General features: G+C 40.6%; 3 protein-coding genes across 3 annotated transcripts; 1 reads left to right on the forward strand and 2 right to left on the reverse strand.

The window, feature by feature from the left end:
* Window positions 1-202: 202 nt before the first annotated feature.
* tmem169b (transmembrane protein 169b) lies at window positions 203-3,894 on the reverse strand. The gene is made up of 3 exons (XM_069663365.1): window positions 3,797-3,894; window positions 2,851-3,229; window positions 203-2,707 (listed from the first exon to the last, which is right to left on the reverse strand). Exons 2-3 carry the CDS (start codon window positions 3,122-3,124, stop codon window positions 2,073-2,075), a joined length of 909 nt encoding a protein of 302 aa, XP_069519466.1. The 5' UTR covers window positions 3,125-3,229; window positions 3,797-3,894; the 3' UTR covers window positions 203-2,072.
* Window positions 3,895-5,124: 1,230 nt separating this feature from the next.
* On the forward strand, window positions 5,125-7,871 carry LOC138592624 (protein SIX6OS1). The gene is made up of 12 exons (XM_069663456.1): window positions 5,125-5,150; window positions 5,274-5,363; window positions 5,457-5,644; window positions 5,734-5,776; window positions 5,873-5,984; window positions 6,073-6,190; window positions 6,296-6,360; window positions 7,015-7,223; window positions 7,306-7,441; window positions 7,525-7,566; window positions 7,648-7,672; window positions 7,744-7,871. The coding sequence occupies exons 1-12, from the start codon at window positions 5,125-5,127 to the stop codon at window positions 7,869-7,871; spliced, it is 1,182 nt and encodes a 393-aa protein (XP_069519557.1).
* Window positions 7,872-8,387: 516 nt separating this feature from the next.
* Window positions 8,388-18,035, reverse strand: pfkla (phosphofructokinase, liver a). The gene is made up of 22 exons (XM_069663795.1): window positions 17,834-18,035; window positions 16,859-16,932; window positions 16,668-16,745; window positions 15,602-15,791; window positions 15,322-15,487; window positions 14,828-14,872; window positions 14,632-14,740; window positions 14,353-14,448; window positions 13,961-14,053; window positions 13,391-13,516; window positions 13,232-13,296; window positions 13,053-13,116; window positions 12,789-12,935; window positions 12,624-12,694; window positions 11,446-11,533; window positions 11,176-11,328; window positions 10,531-10,695; window positions 10,379-10,440; window positions 9,425-9,536; window positions 9,213-9,312; window positions 9,009-9,114; window positions 8,388-8,921 (listed from the first exon to the last, which is right to left on the reverse strand). Exons 1-22 carry the CDS (start codon window positions 17,916-17,918, stop codon window positions 8,774-8,776), a joined length of 2,343 nt encoding a protein of 780 aa, XP_069519896.1. The 5' UTR covers window positions 17,919-18,035; the 3' UTR covers window positions 8,388-8,773.
* Window positions 18,036-18,686: the final 651 nt, after the last annotated feature.

An 18,686-nucleotide genomic window follows, 5' to 3' on the forward strand; every position in this document is an offset into this window, starting at 1 on the left:
TATCTGCCTGCATGGTGCCTCTGTGTGCTCCATGGTGTGCTTCATGAAGGGATATATGGTGACTTGTTTTTGAAGGAGACATATAAATCACAAAGAAAACACTGATGTGTGCAACATTAAAGAAAGTTGCTTTCTCCTCCACTATGTACATTTTTAAAATAAGAACCTATTGAAAAGTAATGACACAACAGTTTATTTCATTTGTGTAATTCTTTACTTTGCATCCTGTGGTTTCACAACATGTAATGTGGAATACAGACTTAACCGACAACCACTGATCCATCTGTTTACTTAAGAGAAAACTGATTTACTTTGCCCAGCAGGTCTTATCTTTAATATTTGAATGACCAAATGATTAAACCATCTTATCCAATTGAACCAACTCCATCCACCATGGCTGTTTGAAATACATACACCTCAAAGTGCCAGAGTATAAAAAACCTAGCTACAACAATTTCAGGTAGTGTTTTAGTCTTAAATATTTCAAATAAATTAAATCAACATTGAAAATATGACTGTTTGGGAATGTAACAGGAATTATCAGGTGGAAAATTACATATATAGAACTTCATGTATTCACGTGTATGCAACAAAACTGTGAACAAAACACACGTAGAGATAAAGAGAGAATAAAATAGCAATCATCTGTGACGATGGTGCCTTAAACACATGTAACCTGTCAGAAAAAAACCCACCAAAGAGATGTCTGATCTGTCAGCTTGTCCTGACTATGGCTTCAAATCATGGCTGCTTGTGGGTCCCGGGGGTGAAAAAACTATGGACCCCTATTGATCTCTCTTCCTCTCTCTCTGTACATTATGCACATGTACACATCCAGTACAGAGCCAACAGCAGACCACGCATTGCAGCTGCATTATAATTAGCCTAGATGCCCAGAAACCCACACATGCCGTAGTGTGGTACTTCAAAATGAAACACGAATCTTTAGAGGAGTATGCACCATGTTAGCATCAGGTACTAATGAACAAGGCTGGTTATATTCTATGTGTTTCTTTTTGTTGACAAATCCCATGAAAAGACACTGATTGGATCCTTCTAACTAGTTTCTGCAATGAATCCAAACCCTGATGTGATTATTTCTCAGACCCAAGTAGCCACACAGTTATACTAGGTGGCAAGTTTCTTCATTACCTTGAACACATACAGCATAGTTTATTTTGAGTCTATTTCATATGCACCATCCAGCTTCTTTAAATACTCAGTAGAATTAATCTGCAAAATAATCCCCTACAAATGTACTATTTAACTTCTGTTTGAGTAGCATTTGCTTGCTCAGCTGTTTTAGAGCAGCAATGCACCAAATTTAAAAAATCTCTATTTATCTGTGACCTATTTTCCAAGATTGATTTCCTCAGTTGGAACCAAAGAGTTTGGGTTTGGGAGCCACATAATTTTAGGAGACTAATACAATGTTGCTTTGGTCTTTTCATTGGATTTGTTTGTGCCAGCCTTTTTCTTTAAAAACCAGATGCAAGACATTTCCTTCAAATCTCCTTTAAGTAACTGACACCCACTGACGCCCCCTTTCTAGTTGAAAATGCAGCCTCACTTCAACAACAACACAGATTCAGTGAGTGATTATGATGACTTCACATACATGACAGCATTGCATTTGAAATGAGCGATCACATCTAATAAATTACACATATTTACAGATAATGTAAAACTTGGTTACACACGACGTGTGTCTCAGTGTCCTCAGCCTGTTTATCTAAACTCTACTACAGTAGGCACCCAGGCCTGCATATATCAAAAGGTATGTCAGTGGGACTCAGTGATAGGATAACAACCATAACACAAAAAAATGTTTCAAAAAAACTTACATCACCACTCTCATGCTCAGTGGAGTAATTTATAGATATCTGGATCCAATAATGCCTGAGAAAAGTAAAAGTCCAGCATATCAGGACAATTCAGGCAGTGTTGATAAGTTACAGAAAAGTGAAGCAGTTTTAAAATACTCTCCTGTGTCCAGCTTGAACTTTCTGGCACATGCTTGTCATACCAGTATAAATTGGGGTCTAAGTGCCTCAGACTTAACTTCCCCGTCTTTACACTGCCGATGTCTGGGCGAGTTCACTTGGGGCTTTGCTCTGCAGAGTGCCAGAAACAGTATCAGAGTCAAGCAGCTCCACTATGCTATAGGGAGAGCAGTCCTCCAGTCCCATCTTCCCACAGGCCCACCCGCAGAAGCCTTTCTCCAGGTCCCTCACAGCCTGCCACCATTCGCTAGCCACCCAGGATACCTGCACCACCGCCGAGTACAGAGCCAGAGATACCGCCATGGGCATGATGAGCATGGGGTAGAAGATGATGAGGAAGGGGCATATCGTAATCTTGTGCCAGAACGTCCGCTCCTCATTGTACACCAGGAAGACGTTGTACCACGTGAGAGTGCCGTAGTAGAAGGAGGTGATGAAGGAGAGGAGGAAAACCACGGGGGCGCAGGAGATGCTCCACAGGACAACATGGGGTCCCTGACACACGCCTAAGCCGCAGCTGCGTTTGTAGCCGTCCCCCGCCTCGCACTCTGCATCCAGACGCTCCTTTGACTTGGCCAGATCCCTGATTTCCTTTTCTGTCAAAGTGAGGTGAATGTCCACCAGCTGGCCCTTCTTCTTCCCGCGGGTGATGGTGCCTGTTAGGGTGACGTAGCGGCTGTCTGGGGGAAGGCTCCAGCCTCCACCTGTAAGAGATGATACAACAGAAGACCTACATATTACATCCGTCCTTGTTTATAAAGTATGTATACAGTTTGTCCAGTGTGAATTGGATTATATAGTTTGAAAACATTCTAACATTCTCCAATAATAATCACTAGCTTCTGACCTTCGCTTGTAGGCGTACAGAGGAATTTAGCTCCCTCCTCAGTGCTCCTCTCTCCTCCATCCTCACATCCCTGGTCCTCCCCAGGCGCCCTCTCCATCTCAGAGCGGTAGACAATAATGGACTCTGGACGCGGGTCTTTCTTCTTCCTCCTCTTCCTCCTCATAGAGGGTCCCGATTCTCCTTCGTCCACATGGTTCCCTGATATGTCTGATCTTAAGGAGATCATCTGGGGGCTGCCCTCTCCTTCAGTTTGAGACTCCTCTACATGCGCCATGCTCTCAGCTGATTCAGTAAACTCTTTGATTCTGATAGGTTACTTTTACAGGTTTGTTTATGGATGTACACCCATTGTGTTTTAAGATCTTAGGAGGATTTCCAGCTGAAAACAAAGTGATAAAAGCAGAAACATAAAGAGTGAGAGTGTCACTTAAAAGCAGGTTTGGTTGAATGCTCTATGTAAAGTGATCCTGGCCTACATTCTGCACAGCCGCTTTTTCTGTGATGATGGCTGAAAAAAACTACCAAATGTCAAATCATCAATGATGTAATGGAATCAGGCGTTTGAGCAGACAGAAACCAAATCGCTCTGGATAGATATCAAACAAAGCGTGATAGATCTGTTCAAAAGGGGGGTCGTCTCCGTTTTGCATGACAGCGCACTGATACTCAGTGGATACGCTGCGAGCTCAGTCTTAGCACTAAAACATCCTATCCTCTTTACAGGCAAATCGACAGAAAAATACAAATTTCGTGAATGGATTGTAGCGATTATGGAAAAGAAAGCATGATTTAATAAAATAGGTTATTACTCGACAATGCAACCCATTCTTCACACAGCTGATCCCCTCCCATTTAAATCCCACCCATGTCCGCTCTTTTGTCTGCAGACGCCAGCCGGCGAGCAGCATGAACTCAAACTAGATCTGCAAAAGATGTTTAATCTTACCTTCATTTCGTTAGATGAGCACCGGGTAGAGAAACTATGGCGTGTGAGAAAAAAAATCACTGGATTTGGCTGGAGCCCACGCATCCCAGCGTTGTGTTTTTGCCGATACAGATGCGCTACGTAAAGGATTTCCAGAATAGCACTAAACCCGCCCCCTCAACCTCTGTCCCACCAATCCCGAGCAGATCCCGAGCCATCCCTCCTCCTCACTGCTGTCATGTGAACATGAGGAAAATGATGGGGGAAAAATACACCAATGACAGTTCAAAGCACATCTGGTCCACCGGATGAGATGTGGGAATAATAGGTCTACCTAATATGTCAACTACAAAGTACAAAATAAAAATAAAAAGTATACATTTTTTCACCTTTTTCACTTTAGCCTTTTTAGCATATCACAGTAGGAAAGGGGTAAATGCATTAATGATGGCTGTATTATTTAGCTGCTTCAATTTCATGGTCCTGGTTGTGTGCATGCTGCCTACCTGCCATGGATTTCTCAGACACCTGAATAGAACAGAACAATTGTCAAAGTTAACACCTGTGTTTCCGCTTGTTAGAAGTCAAAAAAGCCCATTAGAATGCACCATCCATAACTTAGTTGATAAAAATTTAGATGTCTTTTATTTTAAAGGGGAAGGTGCGACAAACCGCATCTCCCGGCAACGACCGTTGGAAACAGCACGCGCATTTGACAGTTGACAAAGATAACAGCTGATACTGCTACTGTTGTAAAAATGAACGACAGTTACTCATTTAATAATATTGACAACCTGCTCTTTCAGTTTGGTGAGTTCAGTTTTTTTTTAGTTAAATGTGGGTTTGTTAAAGTTGTAGGTTTGTCGTTCGACGTCTGTTTTATTTGCTGTAAAGGTACAGCTAGCTAACATTAGCTACTTGGCTAATAGATGTAGGCAGGAAACTGGTTTTAGTGCTTTTAAACAAACATTAGCTAACCCATGTTAATTCACGAGAGGAGCTGATATCATTTATACTAGTCATTATTATAATAAAGATAAGAGTTAATTTTATACAGGATAACATTGCTTATATTTTATAGCTCTTCAAACTCGGGAGCTTTCCACAAAGAAGAATGAAATCAGCCAACAAATCAAAGGTATCTTGAACAGCTATTAGTTAAACACAATTACTCGTTTACATTAAGACTACTTTATCCTTAATCTTATGTATTGAAGTGTTTTGTAATTGTTCACTTTTTTTCAACAGTTTGCAGAGCTGACATTGCTGAGAGGAGGTCTTACATTGAAACAATACAAAGAAGTACTAAGAAACGCGAGGAAGAAATCAGTGTGAAGCAGAGCACTCTGATGCATAATAAAGCATGTGCTAAAAGGTACGTTGACTAGGTAATATATGAGTCAAAACACGGTGGATCACTCAAGTCGATACATAATTAAGTTTTACATATATATATAATATATTCATTTATTACTGCTCGTTATTTTTGTACCTTCAGCATTAAGGTGACAAACAGCCTGCTTCTGCAGTATGAGCAGACACTGAAAGAAGAACTAGAGAGCAGAAAAGCCAGCTACAACCATGACATGTGGGTTCACTTAGCTGTGGTTTTTAATTGTGTTTAATACATTTTTGTGGAAAATTATATCGCTGAATTTTTCTCTGTTTGTGACCTAACAAGGGAAGTCTACGAAGAGAGAATTGCAAGCTATAAGAAGACTTTCCAGTCGCATAAAAACTATTATTGCCAAAATCCTCTTGCCCAAAAGCTCCTCACTCTGCAGGCTGAAAAGGAGGAGATTGAGTCCAGGATCAAGGCCTGTGAAGAACAAATAACAATGAAACAGAAGGAGCTGGACAATCTCACCCGTAATTAACTTTTTGTATTATCACCACTTGCTCTGGTAGAGCTAAATTCTTTTTAGCTCGTTTTACAGTGAATTTGTCTGTTTGACCAGGTCCAGCACCCAATTCTTCTTCCAATGAGAAACTATCAGACAGGTATCTTTCAGTGAATCTATAATCAACAATCAATGGTAAGTCATAGTCTCCAGTCAACTTTTGTTTTTCTCTGACTGAGTCAACTCTTCTTCCTAGTGTTCCTGGACAGCAGCCCATAACAGAACCAGAGAAACCATTAGATCCTCAGACAGAGGAGGATAGTGATTCTTCGATTGACATCTCCTCTCTCCATCTCAACCAGACAAAGGTAAACAAAGGATACAAAAATAAAGCTAGCGATAGTGACATATAAAGGTTGCTGTTTTGTTGATAAACCTAATAAACAGATCTTGCAGGATGGTCATAAAACTGAGAAAGTTTATGAGAAGAACAAGGTCAAGGATAAAACGGAGTGCAGCCCTGTGCAAGAAGAAGAAGAAATCAAAGGGATGAGGCCGTGTCAAGAGCTGGATGGTAAGAGTGATATGTATTTTAGTTATTCCAGCACTTTACACACCACACTGCATGTTTTTTTTGTGCTAGATCAAACCTCATCAGCAGAGTATTTATTTTTTTCAGAACAAAGATGGACAGATGTGATGCACACTGATGAGGAGAACAAAGAAGCTGGACCAGAGGACCAGGTATTTGTAATATGCAAAGACTGGCCTAAAAATGGGAACATCTTCAAGTTTTCCAAAAACCTTCTCCTTCTTGGCCTCTTGTCTTGCTTAGTACACTGTATATTTCAGGTACTGGTTTTGGGAATACAACCACCAACAAGGTTACTGAATACACCACAAAACAGTTGATGTAACATCATGGGATAAGACTAAAAATACTATTCAGTTGCATTATGGGAAATGTAGGATAGTGTTTTTGGAGTTCAACCCATACTAGGGACTAAAATCAGTATATTGCAGCCTCTCCTGAATTGGTTTTTGTCTCTCTTTAACGACAAATCACACACATACTCATTTATGGTGCTTACAGCATCGATGTACCATGTTGTCTCAAAAGACCAAGCAGAAGCATCTCTTTCTAGAAGTAATCTTAGGCTCATATTATAGTCTACAGACTATAGGTTTTAATTGAGAACCTTGCCTACCAAAGTAAGAGGGCCTATGATAATGTTTTACAGCAAACTACCTGAACTATGTCTTGAATAAAGGAAATTTTATTTTTTACATTAAGTTAGGCTATCAAATTATGACACAGTGTTCTCATGATCTACAATATAAATTTATTTTCAGAGGTTCCTACTATTGTAAATGCTTACTAAACTTGTGACTGTGTAGGAACATCAATCAACTGCATCAGTCATAGAGGAGGCAGAGGAGGAGGTGGAGATAGAGGAAGGAGTAGCTAAAGAGAAAGAGCAGGCACCAAGCACAGAGGACAACGGGGGACCCACTGCTTTCCCTCAGCTATCATCTCAAGATACTAATCCTCAGTCCTCCCCAGCATCAGTGAAAGCTGCACCTTCAACTCCAACGTTTCCATTTAAGTAAGGCTTTGCCTGAGTTGTTTAAGGCTTTGAATCACTGTCAAGACAGCTTCTGAAACCATGTGTCATGTGTTCTTTGCAGCTTTAGCCCTGCTGGCTCCCCACATCGAGGGACCTCTGATACCAAGTCTCCAGCTTTCCTGTTCTCTCTGAACCCCGATCCCAGCACTCCGGGCTTCTCTGGGTTTGGATTTGACGTGGGCTCATCGCAGGATGAGGTGAGGTTTAAGCAGAAGGAATAAGCGATTTGACAGAAATCACTATTTCTTAATTTTGGAATTAACATCATGTTTCTTTACAGGACTCATCTTTCGCTTTCACTGGTTCTTTTTTCAACGAGAAGGTACACAGTATTTGTAACCCCTCTTTATGCCCTATAGTGTTACCAGAGCTTAAATAAAAAACAATGTTCATCTCTTTTCAGAAAACCACAGAATCAAAGTCGTCAAGTAAGTCTCACTTAAATCTCTCTATTTTTATGATGTGTTACTGATTTGAACTTGTGTAAATTATTTTTCAGGCTCTGAGTTCCCGTTCGGCCAACCAGAGCAAAGTGAGGAGTTCCATTTTGCCTTCTCATCAAAGAGCCCTCAGACAACTAAAAAAGACAACTCAGCGGATGATTTTCCATTTTCATTCAACTTTTAAGAGCTATAAGACAAAGATCTACATAATGAGTTGTTTTATTGGTAAGACCAGTTCGTTACTTTGTGTCTTTGGTAATGTTCTCATACAGTGTTAAATGTTCAGAGTTTAACACCACTATTAAACTTCATACTAAACTTAAACAGTTAAAAAGCAAGTTTTCCCATGTAGGCCTTATGTGATACATTTATTGAGTTTTTGTTCTGTTTCTGGTTGGTATTAATTTGCTTGTTAAATATCATCTTTATTTACTATTTGAAAAGCTTTTGCACATTTTATTTACTGTACACGCAAACTGATTATATCAAACATTCTTCATCACTTAATGACTGAAGCAGTGTTTTCGTATAAATAAAGGAAATAAACATCCCCCTGATCCCATGAGTCATTCTGACATTAAGATGTAACAGAAGATTATCTTGAACTTACCATCAGGGCACTCATACTTTAAATGCTAATTTTGTGTGAATTATAGAGGTACTCCTCGCATTTTTAGCGAATAAAAGTTGTACAACACGATTACAAATACTTATTTTACTTGAATTTTGTGATACATGATTTTGAATGGAAACATTGAAGACGGCACATTCAATCTATTTTTTAAAATTATATTCAGTAGTTTAGTTTATACAGTTATACGCAGTGATAGTGACTATACAAAAGCTCTCTCGGCAAAAGAAATAAAAAAAATCTGCCGTTTTCAATGCCTCATACAACAAAGAAATTCTTGAAGTACATTTTTACGTCTATCTAAAATATTGTAGTTACTATGACACTGAGAACAGACTGAAAGCTGGCTTTAAAATTCCTGAGCCGCAGATCTTTGTTTAAGAATCTGTGTAGGACCAAATGATGGACAGATAAGGGTTAAAAAGTGCAGAGAGAAAACTGCCGTGTCGGAGAGCCTAAAACACAGAGTCGACGCTGATGGTGCGTCGAGTCACATGTTCGATCTCCCCGGGGACGTATTCACAGAAGCTTGTTTGGTACTTTGCCAACATTTTGAGCAGCGGCCGAAGATTTAGCCACCACTGGACCTTTGGCAGCCGGTGTCTGAAAAACAAAGGCGTGATTCACATATTACTTGCACTGATTTATAACAAACTCTTCATATTTTACACAAACTGTGAATGTGCTCACTCAAAGTCAGTCGCATCCTTCAGTTCAGTGACTGGGATGAATGAGATGACCTTCCTGTTGAGGCCGAGCACACATGCAGTATCTGGTGAGTTGGCGAACACGCGGCCTGCAGGGGAAAAAACTGGGGATGACCTCACTGTGCTTTGACTTTATGATTCAGAACATTTTATTTATGTCAGCTGGGGCTCTGTACAGCCACTCTACCTTGTCGGAAGTTTTCAGTCAGTCTCTCTGAAATCCACTGGATAGCCCTCACACCCAACTTGGTGCCAAAGTTTCTATCAAAAGGAGAAGGCGATCCTCCCTAGAGCACATGCGAAAGCCGAGTATGAATATGTTCCAAGACTATCACTTAAATTTTCAATGTAATATCTGGAAGTTTCTGGGCTTGGTAGATGGATGTTGTGTGGCGGTACCTGCTGAAGGTGTCCCAACACATTGACTCTGCAGTCAAAGATGCCCTTCCCCTCTGATGAATACAGCCTATGGATGAAATCTGTGGTGTAGTTTTCATGGCATTTTTCATTCCTGTGATGACGAGAAAAAAAAAACCCAGTGTTTCATATATACAGTAGGATGTTCCAGATATGATGTTCAGTATGTCTGTTTTGTTAGAATGAAATTGTTCAGATTTTTCATGCTTCTATTATAATATGGCCTCTGGTGGGTTAGTTCGCTACAATGATCCAGATGGAAATATCTGAACATCTTTCAGATCAACTGGCATTTGTATAAACTATTATGTTCCTCGGATGATAAATTCGATTGACTTTAATGATCTCTAAGATTTTCATTTAAATAAATGTCTGTTAAGTCACTATCTATCGCCGAATGAGGTAACACAATGGTGATTGAGACTATGGCCCACTGATGAAAGCCTTTGCATTTGCAGTATTACAGACTGGGTGTCTGGTTGGTCTGCCAGAGAGGGTAGGCGGAGCTAAGCGGCTGCTTTTCCCCTCTCTGCAAGTGTTGTGAGTAAACAGTAATCTACTATGGCTGAACAAACAAAGAAAAGAGCGATGACTACAGATACAACTTCAAAAATAAGTGAAAATCCAAAGCAAAAGAAACAAATTGGACGCTCAGATGAAGGCAAACAGTCTAAAAAGGGAAGCGACAGCGAGGAAAATCAAGAGTTGCAACCGAAGCCAACCGTGGACGTCTGGTTATCTGGGAAGTGTACTCCTGCAATTGCCGTTTATCGCCATAAGATGCCGCTAAAAAGAACGAAACCGAGATCTTCGAAATTATTACTCTAAGACGCCATTTAGTACACCTACGATAGAGAGCATGATAACAACACCTTTTCATAAGCTTCTGTTACAGGTGTTGCTATAGAACGTTATAGCTGTATGAGTGTTATGTACCTCAGCACCAGACCCCGCTGGATGTCCTTCTTCATCTTTTCAGATAAATGCTCCACATTGGTCTGTTAGAGGGTCAGATAATAAGGATACAGAAACCTTTAAGTATTATATACTAAAGAAAAGAGAGTGTTGTTTATATTTCTTGGTCTGACCTTCAGGTCTTGGATGTTGAATGGGTCTTCAAAGATGTAGGCAGCGTCTGCCCCCACAGCAATGCCGGTGCTGGTTGCCAGATAGCCGCAGAATCCACCCATAGTCTCCACGACAAACACTCGTCTCTTGGTCCCAGATGCAGACTGCTTGATCTTATCGCAACCCTGAAGTGGAAATTGAAGTAGCAATGTGAAAGGAGAAGGGTGGAAGTGGAGATTCAGTTCAACTTAATCCTAAATAACACTTGCACTGAGCTGTGTACAGTTATGGAGCTCATTATGCAGCCTCCAGAAGGAGCAGAAGACGGATTAAAAAGCAAATGTACATGGCTCCTAAACAGACATTTTACTTAGACAAGATCTGCTAGTGTTATTTTACCTTTTACAAGCGTCGTGCTAAATATAGATGTACAGGGATGAACTTTAGTTCTGCCTTAATCTATCTACTTCCTGTAAAAGTTAAAAGCTAAAGCTAAATCCACACTGCCCCCCCCTGTCCTTACTACATTAACAGAGTTCAAAGTGTGTCTGTGTAATACCACAGCTAATATCAGACGATATGTACTCTGGTTTGGTTCATCTCTATTCATGTTAGACCTGAAACATCAAAGTCACACAGTTAATTTGCCATCTGCTCAGCATTACCTCCATGGCAGCGTTGACGGCCGTGTCTGCTCCCAGGCTGAAGTCCGTTCCCGGGACGTTGTTGCTGATGGTGGCCGGGATTACACACATGGGGATGCAGAGCTCATCGTAGCGACCCCGGGCTTCAAACAGCTGCAGCACACCATGGTACCCCTTTGAAAGTCACCAGGAGGTAGATAGAAAACGTCTTTGATGTAACATTGACACTATACATGAATATACATAGACATTTATTTCAGCTCTGGTGCTTTTAAGTTTTATGATTCATACCTCAAACCCTCCAATGACGAGCAGAGCTGAGATGCTGTACTTGGTGATGGTTTCCACAATCTTCTCCAGGTGTTTGTTTGGAAGAGTTCTGAAGCAAGACATGAAGCAGAAACAGAAATCTATCACACATTACTCGACGGACATCGCACTGATCTCTAAGCTTTAGCTTGGAGAACTTTTTTAACAAAAATATCTTTGCAAATTTTCAACGTTTTTTTGACTAAAATGTCTGTTTTTGCTCATCAAAGCAAACTCACAAATCAAGGTACTTCCTCACATTGACCCAAACATGATACATTTCCAATTTAGCTCTTGCACAGGGATATATCAGGGATCCTTGACACAGTATAAAATATTGCATGTTAAAACCAATGACTGTATATATAGATGGACAACGCGTCTCCATCTGCTCTGATTGTATGAAATTGATGCCAAAATAGCCCCTGTGATAGACGCTGCCATCCTACGATTGTGACGTCATTTGGAGCCAGAGTTGCACAGTAGAGCTTGGCGGGTGGAGCGGCCGTAGCCACTTCCGCTAACCAAAACACACACTTAACTTGCAAGAAACTGCAAGGTGGGATACACGTCGGCGTGTTTAACAGCAGAACAGCTTCTTGTGTTGGTCTGAAGCAGACGTTCACAGATATGGAAAATGTAACGACTGTAGTGATTGTTTTAGTTACGTCTCCTCTCGCCGTTCCTCCTCTACTCTGCTAATCCAGAACAGATCGGCTGCAGGAGCCGTATTTGTCAACAAAGCTGTCAATCATCCTTTTTACAGCATCAAATAACTAATTAAAAATACTTTTCAGAAAAATGAACACTTGGTCGTAAATCAGCATGATAGGAACTAAGTGTAATGACAGAAACCATGTTTGAGAAAAATGTATTTGGCGTGTATTTTGATTTTATAGTTTGACTCATGTCCCATCTGTTAACATGGAGGAGGCGGGCTTTATGAGCTATACTGCAGCCAGTCAGCAGGGGGGACATGTTTTGGCTTCACTTTTAGGGAGCTGTCATGTTGTCCACTTTTTTATACAGTCTATGGTTAAAACCTCTCCTGCATCTATTCTGACTTCTCCCCAAACTTTATGAAAGTAAAACTGTCCGCGCACTCTTGCGATTACTTAAATATGTTCGTAATATTAAAATCAAAGTGTCCAAATTCTCACCGTTTCGTCCCCAGCAGTGAACCACCCTGGCCGGTCCATCCCGCCACCATGTGCCATTCCATCTCAAAGAGCTGTAGAGAGACAGGTGTTAGTACTCAACTGTTTCCTTTCATACAGGTTACCAGCAGATAGTGAACAGTGAAGTGTAGAGGGAGAAGTCCTCACGTCTCCTCTGGCGAGTCCTTGAAAGCCATCATGGACAGCGTAGACCTTGTGTCCTTGAGCGAGCGATAACCTCACAGCAGACCTCACGGCTGCATTCATCCCAGCAGCCGGAGCTCCCACGTTCAGAATAGCCAAAGTGAAATTACTCTGAGAGAGAATAAACAAATTTAAGTTCATTTATATGATTCTTTTACACGTGTTACCAGTAATACTGTACCTGAGTTTGTGTGCATGTGTGTGTGTTCATGTTAGTGAGGAGCTCACCTGAGTCTGGGAAGGTTTCTGGAAGGCAAGAAGCTTGTAGATGTTCCAGTTGTTCTCAAAACTCCTGCAACAGAAACAAAACAATATGAATGGATGATACATCATGGCACTTTTGCCTCATAATATAATGATTTATTTTTACTTTATTTAAATATACATGGAAAATGCTTGGTTCTCACCCTCCACGCAGTTTTACAGCCTCTTCAAACCTCTTCTCATTCATGGCCTTCTGCACCAACTTAGTCTGCAAAAGATGGTACTCTTAATAATCACAGTAACCTTCCTCTGACGTCAGAGCTCCATTAAAATCAATTATAGAAGACAGGAGGGTGACTCACCATCTCAACACACTCCATTAGAGGCAGACGAACAGCGTGGTTACCTGACAGGCCGATGGCACAGGCGGGGGTGTCAGGAGAGGCCTCCATCAGAGCCACCACTGCCTCCACACCCAACTTACTGCTCTGAAAATAGATCCAGACATGTGCATTTAAATGCATAGATACTGAGAATGTGAGAGTATCATCAGTAATGTCTTGTTTTGGTTATAGAGGATGATTTGTCTACATAAGGATTTGGGCATGTTTAGGTTTACGAGGGATATGTAGAAAGGAGTCGGGATTTCTGACCTACAGTTTTGTTTGTAAAATCAACACTAAAAAGCTTCATTTGAAAACCATCAAGCAGTCCAATTTGATAAACCCCTGAAAATAAAGTTATATATAGCGTCTAATTGTGTATTTTGGATTTGGTGTTATATAAAATAGTTTAATGGACACCTGTGAGCCAATCAGAAAACAGCATTTTCGCTCGTCATTCTTCGATAATTGTATAAAGGCTACTAAAGCTTGTTCTACATTTTGGCTGTTTTGATTTGCAAAATAAAGAAAATCAGTTTTCCAACTCACCAGTATTCTGTCGAACGCTGACGGAGTTCCTCCTCTCTGAACATGGCCGAGTACTGTCACCCTGGTGTCGTAGCCCAGCCTCTTTACCACCAGCTTCAGACAGGCATGAGAGCATGTCAGCAGATAATGGGATTTATCATTTACCAGGCACACATGCCAGAGAGACTTTGTCTTTCACTAACTTATTAACAGCATTTAAAAAAGATGTCAGGTTTTTCAAAGACAGTCTCTGTCAATAAAAATGTATGTGTGTCTTAATTTGTTACTGACATCTGAACTCCTTTGAGCAAACCTTAACTTATAAAACATTTAAACATCAGAGCACCTCTTTCTTGTTGGGCAGCTGTTAAAGTAAAGCCAGTCATCATGTTTACTGAGATATTTAAACTTACATCTTTTATGTAAGTTGAGGAGATGAGTTCGCCATTTATGTCGATAGCTCCTTCTGCCACGATTATAATGTTGAGCCTTGACCCCTTTATGCGGCTCTGCAGGTAAACACAGACAAACATATTGGCCAGTGACTCAGTTAGCACAGTCCTGCTTCTAGGAGCTGTATTTAAAGAGAGGATATTCAGCCTGTAATGCATGAACACCAAAGAGCATTAAAACTTTGACTATTTTGAAACGGATCAACTCAACAGGAAATATATATATTCAGTATTTCTTACCGTTTCCAGACGGGCACACATGCGGTCCTCCCAGCCCTCCTGAGGAGGAGCCTCTGGAATGAAGAGCCAGTCTGCTCCAGATGCCAGGGCAGACACCAAAGCCAGATATCTACAGTAACAGCAGAGAGTTACAACAACAGGCTATATTCAATTACATGGTATAAAAGGTAGCAAAATAGGTCAGTTTGTTACTCACCCACAGTGTCGCCCCATGACTTCCAGAACAAAGGTGCGCTGGTGACTGCAGAGGGGACACAACATTTATATTAAAAAATAATAAACATAGCAGCAACGATGTGAGTATGCAAACATAGTTTCTCTGATTGTACCAACATGCAGGGAAGCGGGCAAGTCTGGGCGAAGTCGAACAAACAGGCTTGAATGGAGGAGCAGCTTCACTTAGATGACTGCATTCCATTAAGATACGTCTGATAGAGGGCTGCTACTGCGAGTACTTTCAATGCAACTGCAACTAATAAATTAATCAACTAATAATTTCAGCTGTAGTAAGATACTAATCTATATATTAACATTTTCTCCTTTAAAGTACTGCTGTGTTTTTGTTATATCTTCAGAATCTTTTTCAGAAAGAATTCCTACATAAATTTCTTCATGACCTCATGATAAACGCTCAAATGAAACACCAGCTGCTTTAGTGCTGCCACTGCTCAATATCACACAGTGTCTGACCTTTGTGCAGTGGTCATGATAGCATCAATTATCTCCGTGATGCGGTGCAGCGCTGAGTCTGCTCCAATGGTCATGTCGGTGCCGCAGAAGTCGTTGTCGATTGAGCCCACGAGCCCCACGATGTTCAGGTGGTTGTGCTGCTTGGCCAGCGTGTCTGTGATCCTCCCTGAAATGTAACACACAGGCACATTGATGTCTTGAAGGACTATTTTACCACAGGACAAAATGCTAAATGCAGGCTCAGTGATAAGTTGACAACGGCTTCTTGAGATCACCTTACCTTTCTGTACGAGCTCATCCAGCAGATTGGTCCACTCGCTGCGGAAGATGTTGGCTCCGGTGAGGCTGCCGTCTCCACCGCACACACACAGGTTAGTGATGCCTTTCTTCACCAGGTTGAAGGCAGCGCTGAGTCTGCCCTCCCGGGTTGTGAAGGTCTTGCATCGGGCGCTACCAATCACAGTCCCACCCTGCAGTTGGGAAACAAGCCACAAGACAAACACTGTAATGTGACTTTGAAAGATGTTATACCTAAAGACAAATATGTATTTTAGCATCTAACATTCGATACTACTGTTAAGATACAACAGATATCTGAGATTGAAGTATGAGAGATTAAATGTGGGCAGGAACTGGAAAGCAGATCACTAGCAGTCACCTCAGATACATATTCATGATGCAGGCCAACTCCTACACAGCAGTGGTTCAAAACTTGTGAGTTGTGACCCCTTCAAGCTGCTCACAAGATGCAAGACGCATATCTGAGAATATTCTCTCCAGAAGAGCATGCAGGCATTTCAGTGCATTACGAGTTCATAACCAAACAGGAACCAACTATAAAATATGTTGTAGGATAAACAGAGCAACAACAAAATATTACACTTATGTTTTTCAACACATTTGCAGCATAAATTAAAGTGATGCAAAAAGGACTTGCTGCTGCTTCAAGAGATGTGGGTTAAAGCACATGCAGCAAGGCCCCTTACCAGTTTATAACCAGTATTAGACAGGCAGAGGGAGAAGAGATGAGAGTGATGAAATACTAAAACTCCTATTAAAACCGTAAAAAACACAAAAACAGAGTAACTGTTTTAAGACCTGAAAGACAAAAACACTCATTATAAATAAAAATACAATTTAAGCACAGCATGCCTTTTTAACAGCAGATAAAGCACAGGTGTATGTAGTCAAATTAACGATGCTTCTTAATCACCTCGTTAATGTGATTTGAAACACCTGTGCATTTCCTGCATTTAATGTGGCGACTTAATCTGTCTGTTGGAAAAATGCCTATTTTTGCTACTTTTACCTCTGCTGTCTACAGCAGCTGTCGTATTGAAACGTACCTGTTGGATGATGTTTGTCACACTGTGCCAATGTGCCAGTTTGATGTTGTCTCCCCCGTCGACCAGGCCCTGGTATCCCTGGAAAGTAACGGTTATAACCAAATTACATATTGTATGTTAGCAAGAATAAATTCAATGCGTTTCCTTATATAAGTTACATCAATACAAAGTAAAGGGAACAGCTATTTTACCTCATTAATAAGATAGACCTTTGCCCCCACATAGATGCCCATTCTAGTCACAGCTCGGACAGCAGCATTCATCCCTGTATCAAGAACAGTGGCACAGATACATCAAGTTAGTTTGTGTTCCTAAAGTCATTACACACACTCAAGCTGTTGCACCATCGCCCTGCATCAGGAAATCAAACACTGTGGTAGATATATGACTTCACAATCTCTTATTGGTCAAAGGTGCCACTCGCTCTGTTGAAACAGTAATCACAGTCATGACAAGCATTACTCAACCAGATCCTGAGACACTCAGATCTTGTTCTTAAGTAAAAGAAGAAATACCACAGTGTAGAATGATCTCTTAAAGTAAAGTCAATGCAATTTAAATTTTACTTACAAAAGTGTAAGCATAGAAAAATAGTACAAAGTCAGAGTACTCAATAAACAGAATGGTCCATTTAATCATCATTAATCATATTATTGGTTTTTAATCACTTTAATGTTAGTTGTAATGCTATAATATAGTGAGTTATCATTTATCTCTTTATTTACTTAAAATCTGAATGTGCAATTTAAGTTAAGGTGTCAGGAAAATGTAGTGCAGTAAAAAGTGAAATACTTTACTCTGAGTGGAGGTGGAAAAGTATCAAGTAGCACTACTCAAGTAAAACACATGTAGACTGTACCTAAGTACAGTACTTATGTTACTTACTGAGAAAGTGAGTGCACTTAATTAATACCAGGCTATAAGTAAGCAGGAGGGTAACTGTACGTATGCAGCCTATTTACGACCTTTGACCCTGAATCTATCTAACTGTAAGCTGTCACACTGATCAGATCGTCAGTTAATAAACTCTTATTCGCTAAACTCTCCACAAAGAAACCTTTTTCCTGCTCTTGCTATCATTTGGTTAAAAACATACTGTGATGCCTTCAGGTACTTAGAGGCTGCTAAATGCAACATTAGGCGAACTTGGCTGAGTTTAATGTCACCTTGTGCATCTCCACCGCTGGTCAGTACTGCCATGGCCCGACCAGCTCCCGTCATCTTCAGCTTCTCCAGGTCCATCGAACACATATTGACCCCTCAGCTTACAACAACGAATGTGGGCGGAAAATGAAGAAATGTCCGTTATCTAGCAAAGGAAAGTTGCTCGTTAGGTAAGTCTTGGGTTAATCCAGATGTCGCTTCCTCCTTTTCCGTAGTTTTACCCTCAGTAAACCATCAGCAGTGACACTCCTCCAGAGTTTGACTCCGCCCCGTTCAAAGGAGAGCTCGCGCTTCGGAGGACAGTGGGCGTTCACTTTATGATCCCGCACAGTCCGACAGCACTCCACCACAGCACGTAGGCCACAACACAGGAACTTCAACAGGTTTTACTAGAATATTAATCTTAACAGAAGAAACACACACGGATTTGAATGTATTTATTTATAATTAATGTATTTACATAATCTGAAAATGACTAAGAAAACTTTGTAATACCATAAAACTAAAGCTAATGGTTTTATTATAAAATCATTATATTTTGAGTTTAATATTACAATTTAAATATCCATTTGGTCTTAACAACGAGCTTAATAGCTGGCTGGACAGTTGGTCTACATTTGTGTCCCTGTTTTTAGGCCTGCGAGGCAAGTGACCTCTGGCTTGTCAAGCATTTCTTTCATTACAGATAGATGAAACATCAACAACAACAATTAATTCCCAAATAATAAATTGTAAACATGGTATATACTGTATGGACTTAATATATATATATATATTTTTAAAAGGACCACATTTTTAAAATGGCCCACCTAGCATAAAAGTTAGGATAGATTATGTTTTCTGCATGTATTATGT

The sequence above is a fragment of the Semicossyphus pulcher genome, unplaced genomic scaffold, assembly GCF_022749685.1.
Source record: "Semicossyphus pulcher isolate SPU_LCO1_2020_fin unplaced genomic scaffold, fSemPul1.0.p SCAF_15, whole genome shotgun sequence".
NCBI lineage: Eukaryota > Metazoa > Chordata > Actinopteri > Labriformes > Labridae > Semicossyphus > Semicossyphus pulcher.

Coding starts and splice junctions, on each gene's coding strand:
- tmem169b (XM_069663365.1), bottom strand. CDS start 3,124: ATGGCGCATGTAGAGGAGTCTCAAACTGAAGGAGAGGGCAGCCCCCAG. Junction 2,708..2,850: donor CTGTACGCCTACAAGCGAAG/GTCAGAAGCTAG, acceptor CATCTCTTACAG/GTGGAGGCTGGAGCCTTCCC.
- LOC138592624 (XM_069663456.1), top strand. CDS start 5,125: ATGCATAATAAAGCATGTGCTAAAAG. Junction 5,645..5,733: donor GGAGCTGGACAATCTCACCC/GTAATTAACTTT, acceptor CTGTTTGACCAG/GTCCAGCACCCAATTCTTCT. Junction 7,673..7,743: donor CACAGAATCAAAGTCGTCAA/GTAAGTCTCACT, acceptor ATTATTTTTCAG/GCTCTGAGTTCCCGTTCGGC.
- pfkla (XM_069663795.1), bottom strand. CDS start 17,918: ATGTGTTCGATGGACCTGGAGAAGCTGAAGATGACGGGAGCTGGTCGG. Junction 15,792..16,667: donor TGACAAACATCATCCAACAG/GTACGTTTCAAT, acceptor TCCCAACTGCAG/GGTGGGACTGTGATTGGTAG. Junction 8,922..9,008: donor AAGGATGCGACTGACTTTGA/GTGAGCACATTC, acceptor TTTGTTTTTCAG/ACACCGGCTGCCAAAGGTCC.